At 39.4% G+C, this 16,117-nt stretch overlaps 1 protein-coding gene across 1 annotated transcript; it reads left to right on the top strand.

Annotated features, from left to right (window-relative positions):
- The first annotated feature begins 1,891 nt into the window (after nucleotides 1-1,891).
- LOC106090081 (eukaryotic translation initiation factor 4E1) lies at nucleotides 1,892-10,638 on the top strand. Its single transcript, XM_059369987.1, has 5 exons — nucleotides 1,892-2,871; nucleotides 3,009-3,253; nucleotides 9,469-9,643; nucleotides 9,725-9,812; nucleotides 9,873-10,638. Exons 1-5 carry the CDS (start codon nucleotides 2,815-2,817, stop codon nucleotides 10,031-10,033), a joined length of 726 nt encoding a protein of 241 aa, XP_059225970.1. The 5' UTR covers nucleotides 1,892-2,814; the 3' UTR covers nucleotides 10,034-10,638.
- Nucleotides 10,639-16,117: the final 5,479 nt, after the last annotated feature.

The following is a 16,117-nucleotide window of genomic DNA, read 5'->3' as shown; positions in this document are numbered from 1 at the left end:
GGTATACAAATTATTTAATCAATTAATTTTTTATTTAATCAAATTATTTTTATTTTCAATTAAATTTTGGACTAAAAAATGTTCGTGATATTTTTTTCTGTGTGGTTGTCCGCAACACCCCCAATCAGGACATACTTACTGAACATGACAATATCTGGGTGAGGTGGGCTCCCAGACTCTTAGCACCAAATTGAATGCCAAATCTGTTTTTTACTACGAAATACCATATAGCCAAGAGCGATAAATATGGTCGGCTTGTGGGGTGTTTTGGGGTTGGGGCGGCCAACCAGACAGTTGGTTCTGAAAATAGATATCAGTTTCGTGCTGTACTTTCAAATAAATTTCATTTGAGTCAGATATTGTAATGATGGGTGTGTATGCCTGTTTCAAATGGGTTTTTGGGGAATGGCGGCCCAAGATACTTTGACACAAATTTTAAAACAGTTGTTGTTGTTATGGCCACATTTTCATGTGGAGGTGGCGATACTCTTCAAGCTCCTGTAGGTGAGCAAGCTCGTTCCGCTGGGTGGCCACTGGTTATTTAAAGGCGCCAATAACTCGCCTTGTCATTTCGAACATCATAGGCACTCAGTGTTTATGTATGAGCTGGTTCTGTCCGTGTCTCACTGAGACTCTCCACTGGATACCGCTGATTGTCCACGACTGCTAAGCTTCCCGCGACCGCAATAAACACCACGCGAATTGGAGCTCAATGTTCCAGCTATCCCGTGCTGGGAACCCATGATCATGCACTCTTCTTTTAAGACATGTTGACGACGCGGCCTGCTGATTATTATAGGTACCTATTGGGTTGCCCAAAAAGTAATTGCAGATTTTTCATATAGTCGGCGTTGACAAATTTTTTCACAGCTTGTTGCTCTGTAATTGCATTCTTTCTTCTGTCAGTTATCAGCTGTTACTTTTAGCTTGCTTTAGAAAAAAAGTGTAAAAAAAGTATATTTGATTAAAGTTCATTCTAAGTTTTATTAAAAATGCATTTACTTTCTTTTAAAAAATCCGCAATTACTTTTTGGGCAACCCAATATATTATTATGAAGCGTCTGTGCTTTAATGGCGCTTATACGAAAATCGTGTTAGCTCTGATCTGATTTTACAGCCCCAATATTTTGACCGGTAACCGAAATATGTATGTTTTTCCTTTCGATATCCTTTACAAAACGCGAATTTACACACAGCTGCACAAAACGTTGGAAAAGACTTATCCTAAATTCTACTGACTATATGCGGTATGTACACTGCGTCATTTTTAAATAACACTGGAATTTATGTTTGCTGTGTCAAAGAGTTATGAGGTATCAAAAAAAAGAAAGCCCTGGAATTTCCCACAATTCTTGGCATAATTATTGGACATGACAGTATCTCATCATTTCAGAGACCAAGACAAATCAAACGGTCACTAACAGTAAAAACAAAGAAACACAACCACTCTTTGTGACTTACTTTCATTCCAACTTTACCTATGAAAAACGAAGAAACACAACAACACACTGATACAACAACAACAAAACAAACAGACGGCGAGCAACCAAGCAACAAAGTCGGCAATCAGCACCGAAACAACATGACAGACTTTCGGTGGCTGGCATAGAAGCAGCAGTCGTGCAAGAATAGTCAGACAGACTACTTATTGTACATGGTTGACTAGATGCATGGCTACATATAGATTGGTTTGCATGTATATGTGTGTGTATACATATGAATGTAGTAAATTGAACCTCGCTCATTCGCTTGCAGGGTATGTGTGTATTGTTTCTTGCGTCGTTGTTTTGCGGATTACTGCTGCCGCTGCGTACGTTCTTTACTCACCATATTGCCAAATCTGTGCCGTTTGTGCGCTCGCTCACAATCGGATTCAGTTTGAAAACACACATCATACTTCCCACATCGTTGTAATGTAATTTTGTCCAATCCGACAGTACGCTCATTTCGGAACAAACAGTGAATAACAAATATCATCAAGTCTACCTTGGAATAAATGTGATAAATCGTATAGAAAAAATAAATTTGAGTTACCTATTACCAAATTATTTCAAACTTGGAATGTTTTTCGTCGCCCTAAAAAAAAAACAAAAAAAAAAATTGACATCGGAGACAGTAAAAGATCAAAATATTCATAAATTCGTGGTAGCCGTCCAAAATAAATAATAGTGCTTTTTCCTGGAGAAATTGCTTTAAGCCTGTGACCATTGTTTGCAGTAACAAAAGTGAATTGCGAAAAAAGAAGACAAGCCCTGAAAACATTATAACCTACAATTGAAAGAAGAAACAAAGCGTAGGAGAAAAGAAAAAAAAGGAGAAACACCTGAATCTGTCTCGGTCCATTCCCAATTCCATTGTTCGATCATCGATCAAGGATAAATAAAAAAAACATTGATACATAGTGGGGATTACGTGGTGAAGAGAATAACTACTACACAAACAACTGGCTCTCTTAATTACTCTTTTTTTTTTTATTTTTGGGTAGTGTCATTTGTTAGTTGTTGTTGATTTGAGTGCCCAGCTCTCTTCTGTTTAGTGTGTTGTATGTACTTGGTGAACACATTACTTTACTTGGATAGCTGTATATACCTACATACATTTCTGCTGTTGCGGAGCACCATTCACTCTCACCCCCCAGTACTGCAAGTATTTGAGAGCATACGTGAGAGCAACGACATTTCATTCTCTTGGCTATTTGGTTTAAATTCCACGCACACCCCACCTTAAAACAAATTAGAAGACACCGCTTGCTGCTGCTTTCTGCCTGTGTTTGTCAAACAAATTCGATTCATTTGATTTAATATCTGTGTCATAATGTTCCAAAACGACTTTCATAGAAAGAAGAATTTTGCAAACCCACATTTTTTCAAAGTAAGAAAGCCAAATTATATCTGCCGTGTCACCCCTCCTACACTGCCCCGTGTCAGTGACATGCATTTAATTTTGTTTTTATTATTCGTAATGTGTTGGTAGTGGCATTGACTAATCCATGACATATTTGTTTGCAGACCTCTTCAGCAACGCCAAAGGAAAACTCTCCAGCTCCTGCCGCACAGCCCACGCCAGCTGCTGGACGTCCTGAAGCCAAAGAGGAAACCAACAAAGAAACTGAAGAAGTACGCACAGAGCATTTGATCAAGCATCCGCTGCAAAATACCTGGACACTTTGGTATTTGGAAAACGACCGTTCTAAATCATGGGAAGACATGCAAAATGAAATTACCAGTTTCGACACCGTTGAAGATTTCTGGAGGCAAGTATTTTATGTGTACAAATTTATTCTTTGTAAATAATACTTACTTATTGGAATATTGTAGTTTTGGTAAAAAAAATCAATATGAAAATCGGACCTCGGTTATCCGGGAACCTACAATATTTTGGATAGAATACATTTTTTTTTGTATTTTTCCATTATCCGTGATTAAGCTCCGGGAGTATCAGAATAACCGATAAAAATGAAAACAAGGTGAAGGTGGGAATTCCCTATACATAGGTCTGGAATGTCAATATTGTAACGAGGGGAAAACTAAGCAATGAGACAAATTTATAATGCCGATGAAAATGTCCTATTTAGAAGAGTTTGCAATGTAGCATTTTGGTATGCCATAATGAAGCAGTCATAGATGGGCCTACGGTGTCAAATGAGAAACTAACTGAATTATATTGTTGTTGTTGTAGCAGTGTGTGATGCACTGCGGCGGCAGCCCTTCCCGATGGAGGAAGTCATCGGGTCAATCCGGTACATACAACCGGCTGCCATGGGATTGATTAACTAAATTATTATGTGCTACTGCTGCTGGTACTCTCAAGTGCAAGGCGTTTGTTACTGGAGAAGTCCTCGGTCAAGAGCTTTAAAGAATGTTAACAAAATTCCCGTTGTTTATAAAGCCATTAAAAAGTTTGGGTAAACTCAACACTTATTTCAAGAATGGTTTTACAAACAGTTTGTTCCCAAACTAAATGATAGCAAAATAATTCTGCTAATAGATAATAGATAACTAACCCTGCACATTCAGACGTAAAATGAATTAAATTCAGCCGATGGACCAGGGTGTAATATGGAGCTTTAAATGTCATTATTGAAAAATTAATCTACTCGTTGTTGTTGTAGCAGTGTGTTGTACACTGAGGTAACAGCCTTCCCCGATGAAGGATCTCAACGGGTAATTCCGGTACATACAACCGGTTGCCATGGGATTGATTAATCTACTCCCATCATAAAAATACAAAGTATGGAAATGGCAGATAATTCAACAAAAATAATAAATATAACGAATGATTTCACCATTGAGGTAATGGAAAGATATCCCAGGTGTATTAATCAGGGACAATCGATTTCCATAATATATCCGGTCTCTCGAGCATTCCGGATAATCGAAGTCCGACTGTATCGTGTCTGGCTCTTAGCATTAGAAAACAGTGCTTGATAATATCTAGTGAAAGATTTTTATGAATTCAGCGACAGCTATCGCATCACGCCATGTTACGATGTAGCCTGCGAACATTTGGTCATCTTAATAGGCTAAGTTACTTACAATATAAGAATTACTAACTGATTCGGTTGCGCTTTGTGCGTTTGTCCGGCGGTCACATGTGCACTGTTAAGTAAACACAATCGTTTTGCGATTTTACGAATTGCTCAATTGGTAAATATTTCTAGAGATCACGATGTTTGCAATTTCACCGCGTTCGTGCGCGCGATCCCACTCTATCCTCTTTCGAGTGTGTATTTTTTGCTTTGGTGTAAGATTGTGTGATTTTAGAAATTATAAGGCTTTACCTTGAGTTTATGTTGCATGCTCTGACGGGATATTTTCAGATCTTTAGCCATTGCCACTACGGCGTGGATTTTGTTGAATTCGAGCCTTCAAAGGTACCATTTCAGTTGTTGCATTTGTTTTGGGGGACCACCATGACTTTTGTTGCTATTGTAGCCTCAATTGTATGTCGAGTTAGTGATCCTCGTCCAGCTCTATAAGTGAGCCATCTCGTTCCGGTCCATGGGACCGATCGCCGCGGAAACATGATGGTCATTGGTTATGTAAAGGCGCCAATAACTCGCCCAAATCGAGACTCTTCACTGGACATCGATTATTGTCCGTGAGTGCTGTTCCAGTTACTGCGTATGGCAGCTATTAGCTGAGCTTCTCCTGATTATGATAAACAATCCCATGGCAGCTGGATTGACCCGATGGAGTCCTTCATCGGCAAGGGTTGTCGCCTAAGTGAATAACATACTGCTACAACAACAAACCCAATATTTGGTGGTGTAGTAATCCCATCTCACACTGGAGCTTTCCCGATTTTTTAAGGAAACATATCACAAGTGTTGTTATTAAGCCAAGACAACAAATCTGAGTGCTAACTTCCATTGCAAAAAAAAAAAATACCTACATCAAATCGCCAAGAAATGCAAATTTGCACATGAACATTCCATTGTATCTCACAAATGTCGACACTGAAAACTGTTTCTGATGTTCTCGCCAGGATTCGAAACCGATCGTTCAGCCGCCATGTACAAGTCATAAATGTTGTCCCAATTTTCGAGACAAAGGTCCCTAATTCAAATTTGGCAGCTTCTCAAATTTTGCTTGCTCTTTGTGAGTGAAATCCAATGATTTGTTGTGTAGTCAAATTATTTTTTGTGTAGTTAAGCTAAACGAAAACAAGTGTATATTGTTTAAAAAATATGTGTACTGACAAAAATTCTCGGGGGCTATAGATTCTATGGGGGTTCCGATCCTCGTCTGGTCTTATAGGTGAGCAAGCTCGTTCCCATCCGAGCCGGTGCCACCCGGCCTCTCGCTGAGACTCTGCCCTCTATACCGCTGATTGTCCGCGACTGCAGTTGCAGCTACTCCTTAGGGAGCATTCCACTATCCGCAACCTGTGGACCCTGTGATAACGAAGAACACCACACAGATTGGGGCTCAAAGTTCCAGCCTGCGTGATGCTCATAGTTACTGTTCATGATATAACCTATTTCCAATAGGTTATATCATGAACAGTAATACATTTTTTTTTGTAAAAAAAAAACAGCTCCGGCAGTGTATATATAATCCATACTACCTGAAACATCGGACATTGTATCAAATATAACACATTGGACGTAGCCGCCGCACGACCAATGTGTTTGCCTCACAGCAGTGGTTGAAGCAATTTATCTAAAGGATGACAGACCAATAGGACGAAAATCTTTTGTGTCCCTCCATACCATAGGTATACAAGACATGCTACATGATTCAAGCAGAGTATATCTCTCTTAGTGAAGAAGCCAGTCTTTCGGACACAGATTCTAATTATAAGAAGAATTAAAAAAAAAAAAAAAAAACAAAAATTAAAAATAAAATTCATATGGTTCTTTTAACAAATGAATGCTACATATTTTGTCCCAAAAATGTAAGTTTTTTTTTGACTGGGGTACCAAAATAGAAAAAGATCTTAAAGAGGGCATAATTCAAACCACATGTGTCAGCGAAAAGTGTCACAGGCATGAACATATGGTTTGTACCGTTAGTGTTAAATAAGAGGCATAAATAAATTTTCAGCAGAGTGGATCTAAAAAGGGCCGACTTGGGCCGCCCTTATTCTTTTTCATTGCCCATACTTGTCCCATTTCTGTATATTCAGAAAGGGTGTTAAAAACTTTTTAAAATGGTATTTTAGAATATCAAAATATTCTACAAAAATGTTCGCCGGAAAACTCTACTATTGTCCCCTGAACACACCAAAACCTAAAAATTAATATAAACGCCGGAAATCAGTGAAATGGAAAACACAATTCAGGGATAAAGTCGTAAGGTAAAGTAAACGCCTTCAAGGGATTGGTTTATATGGGAGCTATATAGGTTTATTTACTGATTTGGCATAATTGGCAGTTTTTGAGAAGAAATTGGCAGAAGTTATTGTGAAAAATTTCAGCCGAATCGGACAATAATTGTGCCCTCTGGAGGTGCAAAATGTTAAATCGGGCGATCGGTCTATATGGGAGCTATATCAGGTTATAGACCGATTGGCCCATACTTGTGGTAGTTGTTGAGGCTCGTAACAGAGATCATCATGCATCTGCTGTTTCAAATCGGATAATAATTGCAACCTTCTGGAGCTCAAGAAGTCAAGTCGGGAGATCGGTTTATATGGAAGCTATATCAGGATATATACCGATTTGGACCATACTTCACTTTTTTCCATATCACTCACAAATATGCGTATGTGAAAAATTGTAGAGCTCTATGTTAACTCGAACTATTTTTGTCCTACGAATGTAAGAAGAGGCAACACTGTGCGTCGTTCGTTGGAGAGTTCCCGGAAAATGTATATCAACGAGTAGTTTTAAAGTTTCCTCCCTAAAAATGCATACATTCTCTGACTTCTGAATATATCCCACCGTAATAGGTCTAGAGAATAGCTTCGACCTTAGCCTAGAGGCCTCAGATGTATCCTTTACGGAACTGCAGAATTACACCCAGAATTTGTGAGCCTTTCTCATATCGCCCATATATTTTCTTAGCTCAGCCTTATAGACATCCCAATCGTGCGGAGTCCTCGTGGCTTACGCTCTGTTGAAGAGTTCTCGGCAGTCCTTCTTTAGACCAATCGGTTCTAAGGTCCACCATAGTGGTCGCTGTTTGCCCGTTGGCTTGGCACCAGGACATGCTGACACAAGTGTCATTCAGGGCTTTCGTCATCCGCGTGACTTTTATGTCTATGTCCCCCGCAGTTTTCAGGTCTAGAAGGGATAGTCGTGCAGGATGTGTGTCGAAATTTATCCCAATCCGCCTTTCTGCAGTTTAGCCGAGGGATCACTTCTGCAGTATTCTCGCCAGGGCTAAAACTAATATACCTATAGTCGAACATCCTTCCCAGTGGCATATATGTCCGCTTATATCTTCCAATACAAGGGTAACATCTTGTGGCAGCTCACCCCTTTCGTTGATATCCGAACTTCCCCATATCTGGTTGTTGTTGTAGTTGTTGTTGTTGTAGCAGTGTGTTGAATACTGAGGCGGCAGCCCTTGCCAATGAAGGACTCCATCGGGTCAATCCGGTACGTACAACCGGCTGCCATGGGATTGCCCCATATCTAGTTTTTGTTGTAGCAGTGTGTTGGAAACTGAGGCGGCAGCCCTTGCCGATGAATGAACCCATCGGGTCAATCCGGTACTACAACCGGCTGCCATGGGATTGGTTGTTGTTGTTGTAGCAGTGTGTTGTAAACTGCGGCGGTAGCCCTTGCGATGAAGGACTTCATCGGGTCAATCCGGTACGTACAACCGACTGCCATGGGATTGGTGATGTGTATTAGCATCTATTCCTACAATGATGCTCGGAAGCGGATTTAACTCCAGCAACTTAATGCTATGTCTACATTGACTCGTTTTGCTTATGTCATTTTGAAACAAATTTCAACCATTCACACTAGTTGAGGTGTTTTGGAAATTGCGTTTTTTCACACTTCAACATAAATGTTATGTTTTTTTATTCTCTGTCAAATTTTGTTTATTTTAGTAATTTTATTTGGAAAAAAATTCGATTTTTTTTATATTATTCAGGGCCGTGTTTATTTAGGACAATTTAGGCATTTATTTCGGCTCACACGCTTTGAATGACTCGTTTTTGTGGCAAACGAGGCGTTTTGCCCTTATGAATTGTAAATCGAAAACGAGTCGTTTGCTCAAAACAGCTTTGTTCTGAACATAGTCTAAGGCTTGAAGGCGGCATCTTTGAATCATGTGCCATAAATAGAGAAGCCAGCCAGTAATAAGGCTGCCTACTTCTGAATCTTGAGGTGGTAAATAGATCAATAAACCTTTCTTCTAATGGGGCGGTACAATTAATGGTTTGCTAAATATATCGTGGATTTTACTGCTGTTGCTTAATACATGGAGTTGACCTGCGTCGAAACAATGTACGGGTCTGCTCTAAGTTTCAGCTTCTGCAGTTTCTAAAATAAAACTGATGAAGTTTTCCTCACAAGCGGTTAATGTATGGTACTTTTTTAACATGGGATGTCGACGCATAGGTAAACATGTCCAACTTTGGCGTTGAACGCCTGAATTGAAAACCTGGCGAGAAAATCAGAAAATTTTCAGCGTTAGTTATCCACTCTTAATGCTGGATGCATTTGAAGAGATGAGAAATGTAAAAACTCCTCAGAGAGGTGTCGCCTTGCGGCACGCCGTTGGGACTCGCCAATAAAAAGGAGATTCCTTATCATTGAGCATAAAAAACTTGAATTGGGCTGCACTCATTGATATGTGAGATGTTTGCCCTCTGTTCGTGGAAAATTTTGTATTTTAATTTTTGTTAATCTTTTAAAGGGACGAAATGTAACCATGTACAGACTTGATATGTACTTTTCGTAAATATATGGCATTATATTGAAGCAACGTTAGTTTTTATACAACCCAATAACACAACAACAATAATTACAGAAATTTGCTTTCTTTTATTTTTTTTTACCCACAGTCTCTACAATCACATCAAACCTCCATCTGACATTAAAATAGGAAGCGATTATTCACTCTTCAAAAAAGGTATCCGACCAATGTGGGAAGACACGGCTAACAAACAGGGTGGTCGTTGGGTGATCACATTAAATCGGTGTCCCAAAAGTGAATTAGATAATCTATGGCTTGATGTGGTGCGTATAAAATAAGACAATCAACACACTAAAGCCGTCTTGTTGTACAACTTGTTGAATTATTATTATTTTTTTTTTCAGATTTTGTGCCTAATCGGTGAAGCGTTTGATCATTCAGACCAGATATGTGGTGCCGTTGTCAATATTCGCCAGAAGAATAATAAAATTTGTAAGTTCTTCGCTAATTAAATCTTTCACGAGCTTTACGATCTATGTTTGTTTCTTCTAGCAATTTGGACTGCCAATGGCAACAATGAAGAAGCAGCCCTTGAGATTGGCCACAAACTGAGAGAATCTTTGCGTTTGGGTCGTCAAAACTTACTTTATCAGCTACATAAGGATACAATGGTGAAAACGGGTTCAAATGTCAAATCTATCTACACTTTGTAAACAATTCTCTGCGAGCACATAGAAAACAAATTGGATATCAAATTTTAGCCATTACATTCAAACACACTCACGCACCACTCGGACATTTTTATCTATGCAATTTCGGAAAATTTGTAACGGAGTCTTCCCCCATTGCGTATGAATGTGAAATTATTTTAATTTCCTCCAGTAATTTGCCAAAGTCCTTTGGCTCAACTCCTCAAGTCAACCGCAAATTGCAAACTAAATTCAATTCAATTGCAAGTAATTGAGTCTCTTGGGCATCAATCAATTTTCCAACGGCATTTCTCTTCTGCAATGAATTACTTACAACAATTACAAAAAGCTGGTCTTAATTATCGTCACCAACACGAAAAAAAATACAAGAGAAATCGGAATGAATGCTTTTTCACATTTGTTTTGGCTTTTCGGAAACTTGTGGCATGGCAATTCCAAAGCAAGAAATCCTTGGAAACTTCTGCCTATCTAGAGACAACTACGCTGCAACGGATACAAATATAATTTTTTTAATTTTACTTTTGTGTTGTAAAATTGTAAAAATAACAATTACACACATATTGCTAGATATATATATATACATAAAATATATTATACACGTAAACGAATGTTTGGAATTATTTAAATAAATTAATTACTCATCATAAAACAAAATAAAATGTAATTTTTTCTAGGCATCAACTCTACCGTTAGAAAGTTTATTAATTACTTACTAAAATATGGATTACGGCAGGCTTGGGATCTGTGGATCTAAAAAGATGGGTCAGCAGAGGAACTCCTCAAGGAGGTGTACTGTCTCCTCTACTTTGGAATGTAGCCATTGACAATATATTATTGTCTCTGGAAGAAAAAGGCGTAAAAGTGGTCGCGTATGCTGATGGCGTGGCAATTGCGGTTAGGGGAAAATTTGCCAGCACTCTAAGAGATATACTTTAGGAAGCTCCCCGTGCAACAGCAAAGTGGGCTACCGAAAGTGGTCTGAGTATAAATCCGTGCAAGGCAGAAGTAGTTCTTTTCAGCAGACGATACAAGTTGCCTACAGTGGAACCTGTCTTCTTGGGTGGAGAGAATGTTCCATTTACAGAAAGCGCAAAATACCTGGGTGTTTTGCTGGACAGGAAATTGAACTCCAAATCCAAGAAAGGCCACTCTTGCCCTATACACGAGAACTAAAAGGTGGAGATTTAGACCGCGTGTCATGCATTGGGTATATACTGCAGTTGTCAGACCTATTATGCTATACGGTGTTGTGGTCAGGCAGGTGCCTGCATTAGACACCACTGGGACTGTACCACTATTCCTGATAGAACCGATTGGAACTACGATATCCCTGGTAAAAGAAGTTACATAGACTTATACAGATGGTTCCGAACTAAACGACCAGGTGGGCTTTGGGGTGTACTCTAAAGATCTAGAACTTCATATCGAAGAGGTTACCCGACTACTGCAGTGTGTATCAGGCAGAGATCCTTGCAATTAAGGAAGTGGTGTAATGGCTAAGATAAAATGTCATTACGGCGATTGGCATAAACATCTTCTCAGACAGCCAGGCAGCCATTAAGCTCCTGGAGAACGTATTTCTGAAGTACATTTTAATAAGCTAAAACGTGTTTTTTCCTTTTAATTGGCTATGACAGAATATTTGTTCAACTAGCCGAACGTAGAATAGCGTTCCAAGCGCCTCGATCTTCTGCGCTCATTCTGACACCAAGTTTCGAGGTGTCTCCCACCACTTGATCTTTCTATCGGTCTTTTGGTCTTCCTGGTTTGCGTGTACCACCGTGTTTGCCTTCAAAAGACTTAGCTGACTACATGACTTAGCCAACGCAGTCGTTGTATTTTGATGCGTGTAACTATGCTATCGTTGTCATACAGCTCGTGGTTCATACGTCGCCTATATTCTCCATTATCGCAAACTGCTCCATATATTTTACGAAGAATCTTTCTCTCAAATACTCCAAGCACTGGTAGTGTCGGTATCTTGTATAGAGTATTCTTCGCCTGTCGAGAGGTGGCCTTGTTTCTAAACTGCTGACTTAGTCCAAAGTAGCATCTGTTTGCCAGTATTATTCTTCGCTTAATCTCAAAACTGGTGTCATTCGTTTCGGTTACGGCGATGCCGAGGTAGATAAAGTTACGGACTATCTCAAAGTTGTGGTTCACAACTTTCTCCATTTTCTTTATCTGCTCGGTTGTACAGGGTGTTTTGGGAGTTGAAACCATCCATTTCGTCTTATCTCCATTTACTGCCAGACCCATTTTCACTGACTCTCTTTCGATTCTTTCAAAGGCAGCAGTTACTACTTCCGGTGACCGACCTATGATGTCGATGTCGTCGGCATAGGCGAGTAGCTTTTAGTGTGCCACATCTATTCATCTATCTGCATCTCGTATAATCTTCTCCAACAGGATATTAAAGCGATCACACGATAGGCTGTCTCCTTGTCTGAAACCTCGTTTGGTATTAAATGGTTCGGAGAGATTCTTTCCTATTCTTACTGAGGAACGCGTATCAGCAAGTGCCATCCTGCAGAGTCTTATTAATTTTGCAGGGATACCAAACTCAGACATGGCTTGAAATACCTTTGAACGTAAAGGAGTATGGAAAGCGGCTTTGTAATCAACATCGAGATGGTAGGTGTTGATTTGTCTTTCTCGGGTTTTTTCCAGGTTTTGGCGTAGTGTGAATATCTGGTCCAGGGTGGATTTACCAGGTCGAAAGCCGCATTGATAGGGCCCAATTATCTCATTGACTTTAGGTTTTAATCTTTCACACAGCACGCTCGAGAGTATCTTGTATGCGATGGGGAGGAGACTTATTCCTCTGTAGTTGGTGCATTCCGTCTTGTCTTTTTTCTCGGGACATAGTATGCTGAGGTTCCAATCATCGGCTATGCGTTCTTCTAGCCAGGTTGCGCAGATAAGCTGATGCATACGCCTTATTAGCGTGTCGCCTCCGGTCTTAAATAGTTCAGCGGATAACCCGTCGGATCCCGCTGCCTTGTTGTTCATCATCATTGAATGGTTCTGCGGTATCCTCTTCGTCGCCAACGTCGGACGCTAGCAGTTGGGTAAAATGTTCTTTCAATAACCTCAGCATGTTATCTGTTTCAGTTACCAGATTTTCTTTGTCTCTGCAGGAGGAGGAGTAGGAAGCTAAAACGTGTGGTGAACTCAATTATCGTTTTCCATGTTCGGCGTAGAGAACACATATCTGGGCATGACATAATTACCAGGTAGTGTACCGTAAACAGCTGAGTACAATTTTTTCTCGCGTAGTGCGTCACTTTCTGTCAACAAGTGCGAAAAATGCCGCGAACTAGTTACATACACAAAATCAGAGCTGCACTAATCCCTGGCTTTGATAGATAGTGCACTCAATATTTTGTTGTTTGGCAGCTGCCACTACCTGCAAATGAATATATCTTGTATCAGGGTATGTTAAACGGTTTTTGGGATGCTCTTTTTAGAATTTTGCGAGTTTTCGATCTATAGATATCTTTTATAATATTCCCACACGATTGTATCAGAGTTTCAAATTTTCAAGATCTCTACGAAACCCTCAAATACTGATAAAAAGAGTTGTAAACTCTTGTTTTTATGCAAGATCGTATTTGGTTAGAACAACTAGTAGTTGGAATAGACTACCCAATGAACTACGAATTTTTTCGCATACTAATAATGTGTTTCGGTTAAAGCTTTAACTTTTCTCGTCTGATTTGTAGCTTTTATTCCACAACGTTGCTTACAAATGTGTTACTGCTAACCCGACCTCAATTTCTTTTTTAATATTATCTGTAATTGTTTTTGTTTATGATTGTTCCTATTTTCTTTATACATATTTCTTTTATTTAAACCTATGATTATTTAGTTCTAAGTTTGAACTCAGATTTAGTACTGTGTAATAGAGATTTACTGGCCTTGTTGGCTTTTATATTACAAAAGAAATGGAAAAACAAAAATAAATTTACAATTTTATTAAACATTATTTTTTTAAATAATCTAAACACATAAAAAAACTTAACAAAATGTAATCCCGCTCATATTTTATTGTTTCAGATAGAAAGCTTCTTTCAAAAGTGTCCAATTTTAAAGTTTAAATTTTGAACTACATCTTATAAAAAGTATGTGTAATAAATGTCAGGAGGGCTTCATAAATGGGGCTTGTAAGCAAAAATGGACTATGTCGCAAAAGGCTGGTACTTTATACGGGTTTCGCGGTGAAACTCCGTATAAAAAAAATTGCGGAAAATAAAGATGAAAAGTGTTCATTTCGCTATAACTTGTTTTTTCATCTAAAGCCTGGTACTACGTTTTTTTTTTTGGGCAAACATTTCCCTAAATAGTTCTTTCGGGCGTTTGACAAGGTTACCACATTGGTTTTTTTTTGGGTTTCTTTGGCGGAAATGTTGCCATTTACATATAAAATCTAGCTGGACAGGGCCCGCTCCGCTGCGAATTCTTTTACTCTCTTATTTTATCTGAGCCCTATACGGTAACGTCAGGAAATAAGTCCTGTTTGGGGATGCTGGTACGCGCATGGTGTTCTTCTCCCAAATACCTTTCATTGGAGCCTTATATTGCTATGGTCGGTACATATGTCCGGTATGGGGGTGTTTTCGGGGGTGAGGCGGACCCCATATTTCAGATTAGTGCTCTGGTCTCAAATACCTTTCATTTGAGTCCCATATTGTCATTATTGGTTTATATTTCAATTGGCGAGATCTGGCGTTTTTGAAAATAAGGTAAGGGGAGGGTCCGCTCATTAAAGTTTGGATGTTAGATCTACTTCATTCGCTTGGATTTGGTGGTGGATTGGAGTAGCCAAACTCTTTGCCCCGAAAGTGGATATCAGATTTATACTCCACTCCCAAAAACCACATTGAAGCTACATATTGTTATATTCGGTATATATGTGTGGTTTAGGGGGAGTTAATGAGGCGAGGCGTCCTTGAAGCACCATGAAATAGATGCAGATTTCAGCTCCTTTTTGCCATAATCCACAAATATGTCCAGTTTGAGGGGTATGCATGGTGAGGCGGCCACCCACGTACTTAGCTCTGAAAAAATATCAGCATCGTGCTCTACTCTCAAATTTCTTTAATTTGAACCCCAATTGTCATTGGTTCAGGCGGAGTTTATGGGGTGACACGACCCCCAAACATTTGTCCTCAAAATTGGGTATCAAATTCGTTTTCTACCATAAAATACCTATTATTTATCGCCATAGTAGGCAGTCATGAACGGTTGAAGTGAGTTTAGAGGCGGACACTGAAGTAATACCAGCATCTTGCTAGGGCACGATTTTGTTTGAGCCCCGTAACGGGTCTCGTTCAGTTTCACACTTATTAATTTTTTTGTATTGGTTATCTACATTCAAAATCATATTTCAAAGCGACTACTTGGAATACCACATTATCCGCTGATCCGCAGGTCCGCAGGTCCTCTTGAGCCCATCCCAATTTGAAGGTAAAAAGTGTACTCTGCTACCAAATACCTTTTATTTTTGTGCTATTCTATCCTGATCGGCATTCATATATTATTTCATATTACTCATATATTATTTCTAATTCCTTTTTTTTAGGAAGGATAGGGGGAGGGGGATTGCACTCTGACACGTCCTTTCATTTGAGTACACTATATAGTCTCGTTCATACTACATGACAGTCTGGCGTTGTATTTATTGGAGGAGAGATTCGGTCCCCCCGACGCTAAGAACCATCTACTATCCTGCGGAACGGTAGGACGTGACCCAGATACTTGAATCTTTATACAAACACATTAGATTCAAAATATACATAGACCTTTCTTTGAATTGACATATAATCCCGATCGAACTACACGTCCTATTGAAGGGTATTTAGTGGGTGGGCCTATCCCAGTCTCTGTCCTAATTGTTCATACCAGATTCGTAGTCAACTCCGAAAGACCTTTCATTCGATACCCATTTTTGTGACGTTGAACATTTATGCCTGTTTTGGGGATTTTTGGGGTTGGGGAGGCCCCGTAGACGCCTTGGACCAAATTCTTATAACAAATTACAAATATCTTTCGTTGATACCCATGTTGTCTCAATCGGTAAATATG

This window comes from Stomoxys calcitrans, chromosome 1 (assembly GCF_963082655.1).
Source record: "Stomoxys calcitrans chromosome 1, idStoCalc2.1, whole genome shotgun sequence".
Taxonomy (NCBI): domain Eukaryota; kingdom Metazoa; phylum Arthropoda; class Insecta; order Diptera; family Muscidae; genus Stomoxys; species Stomoxys calcitrans.
Note: the sequence above shows the minus strand (reverse complement) of the source record. Positions and strands in the feature narration are given on the sequence as shown.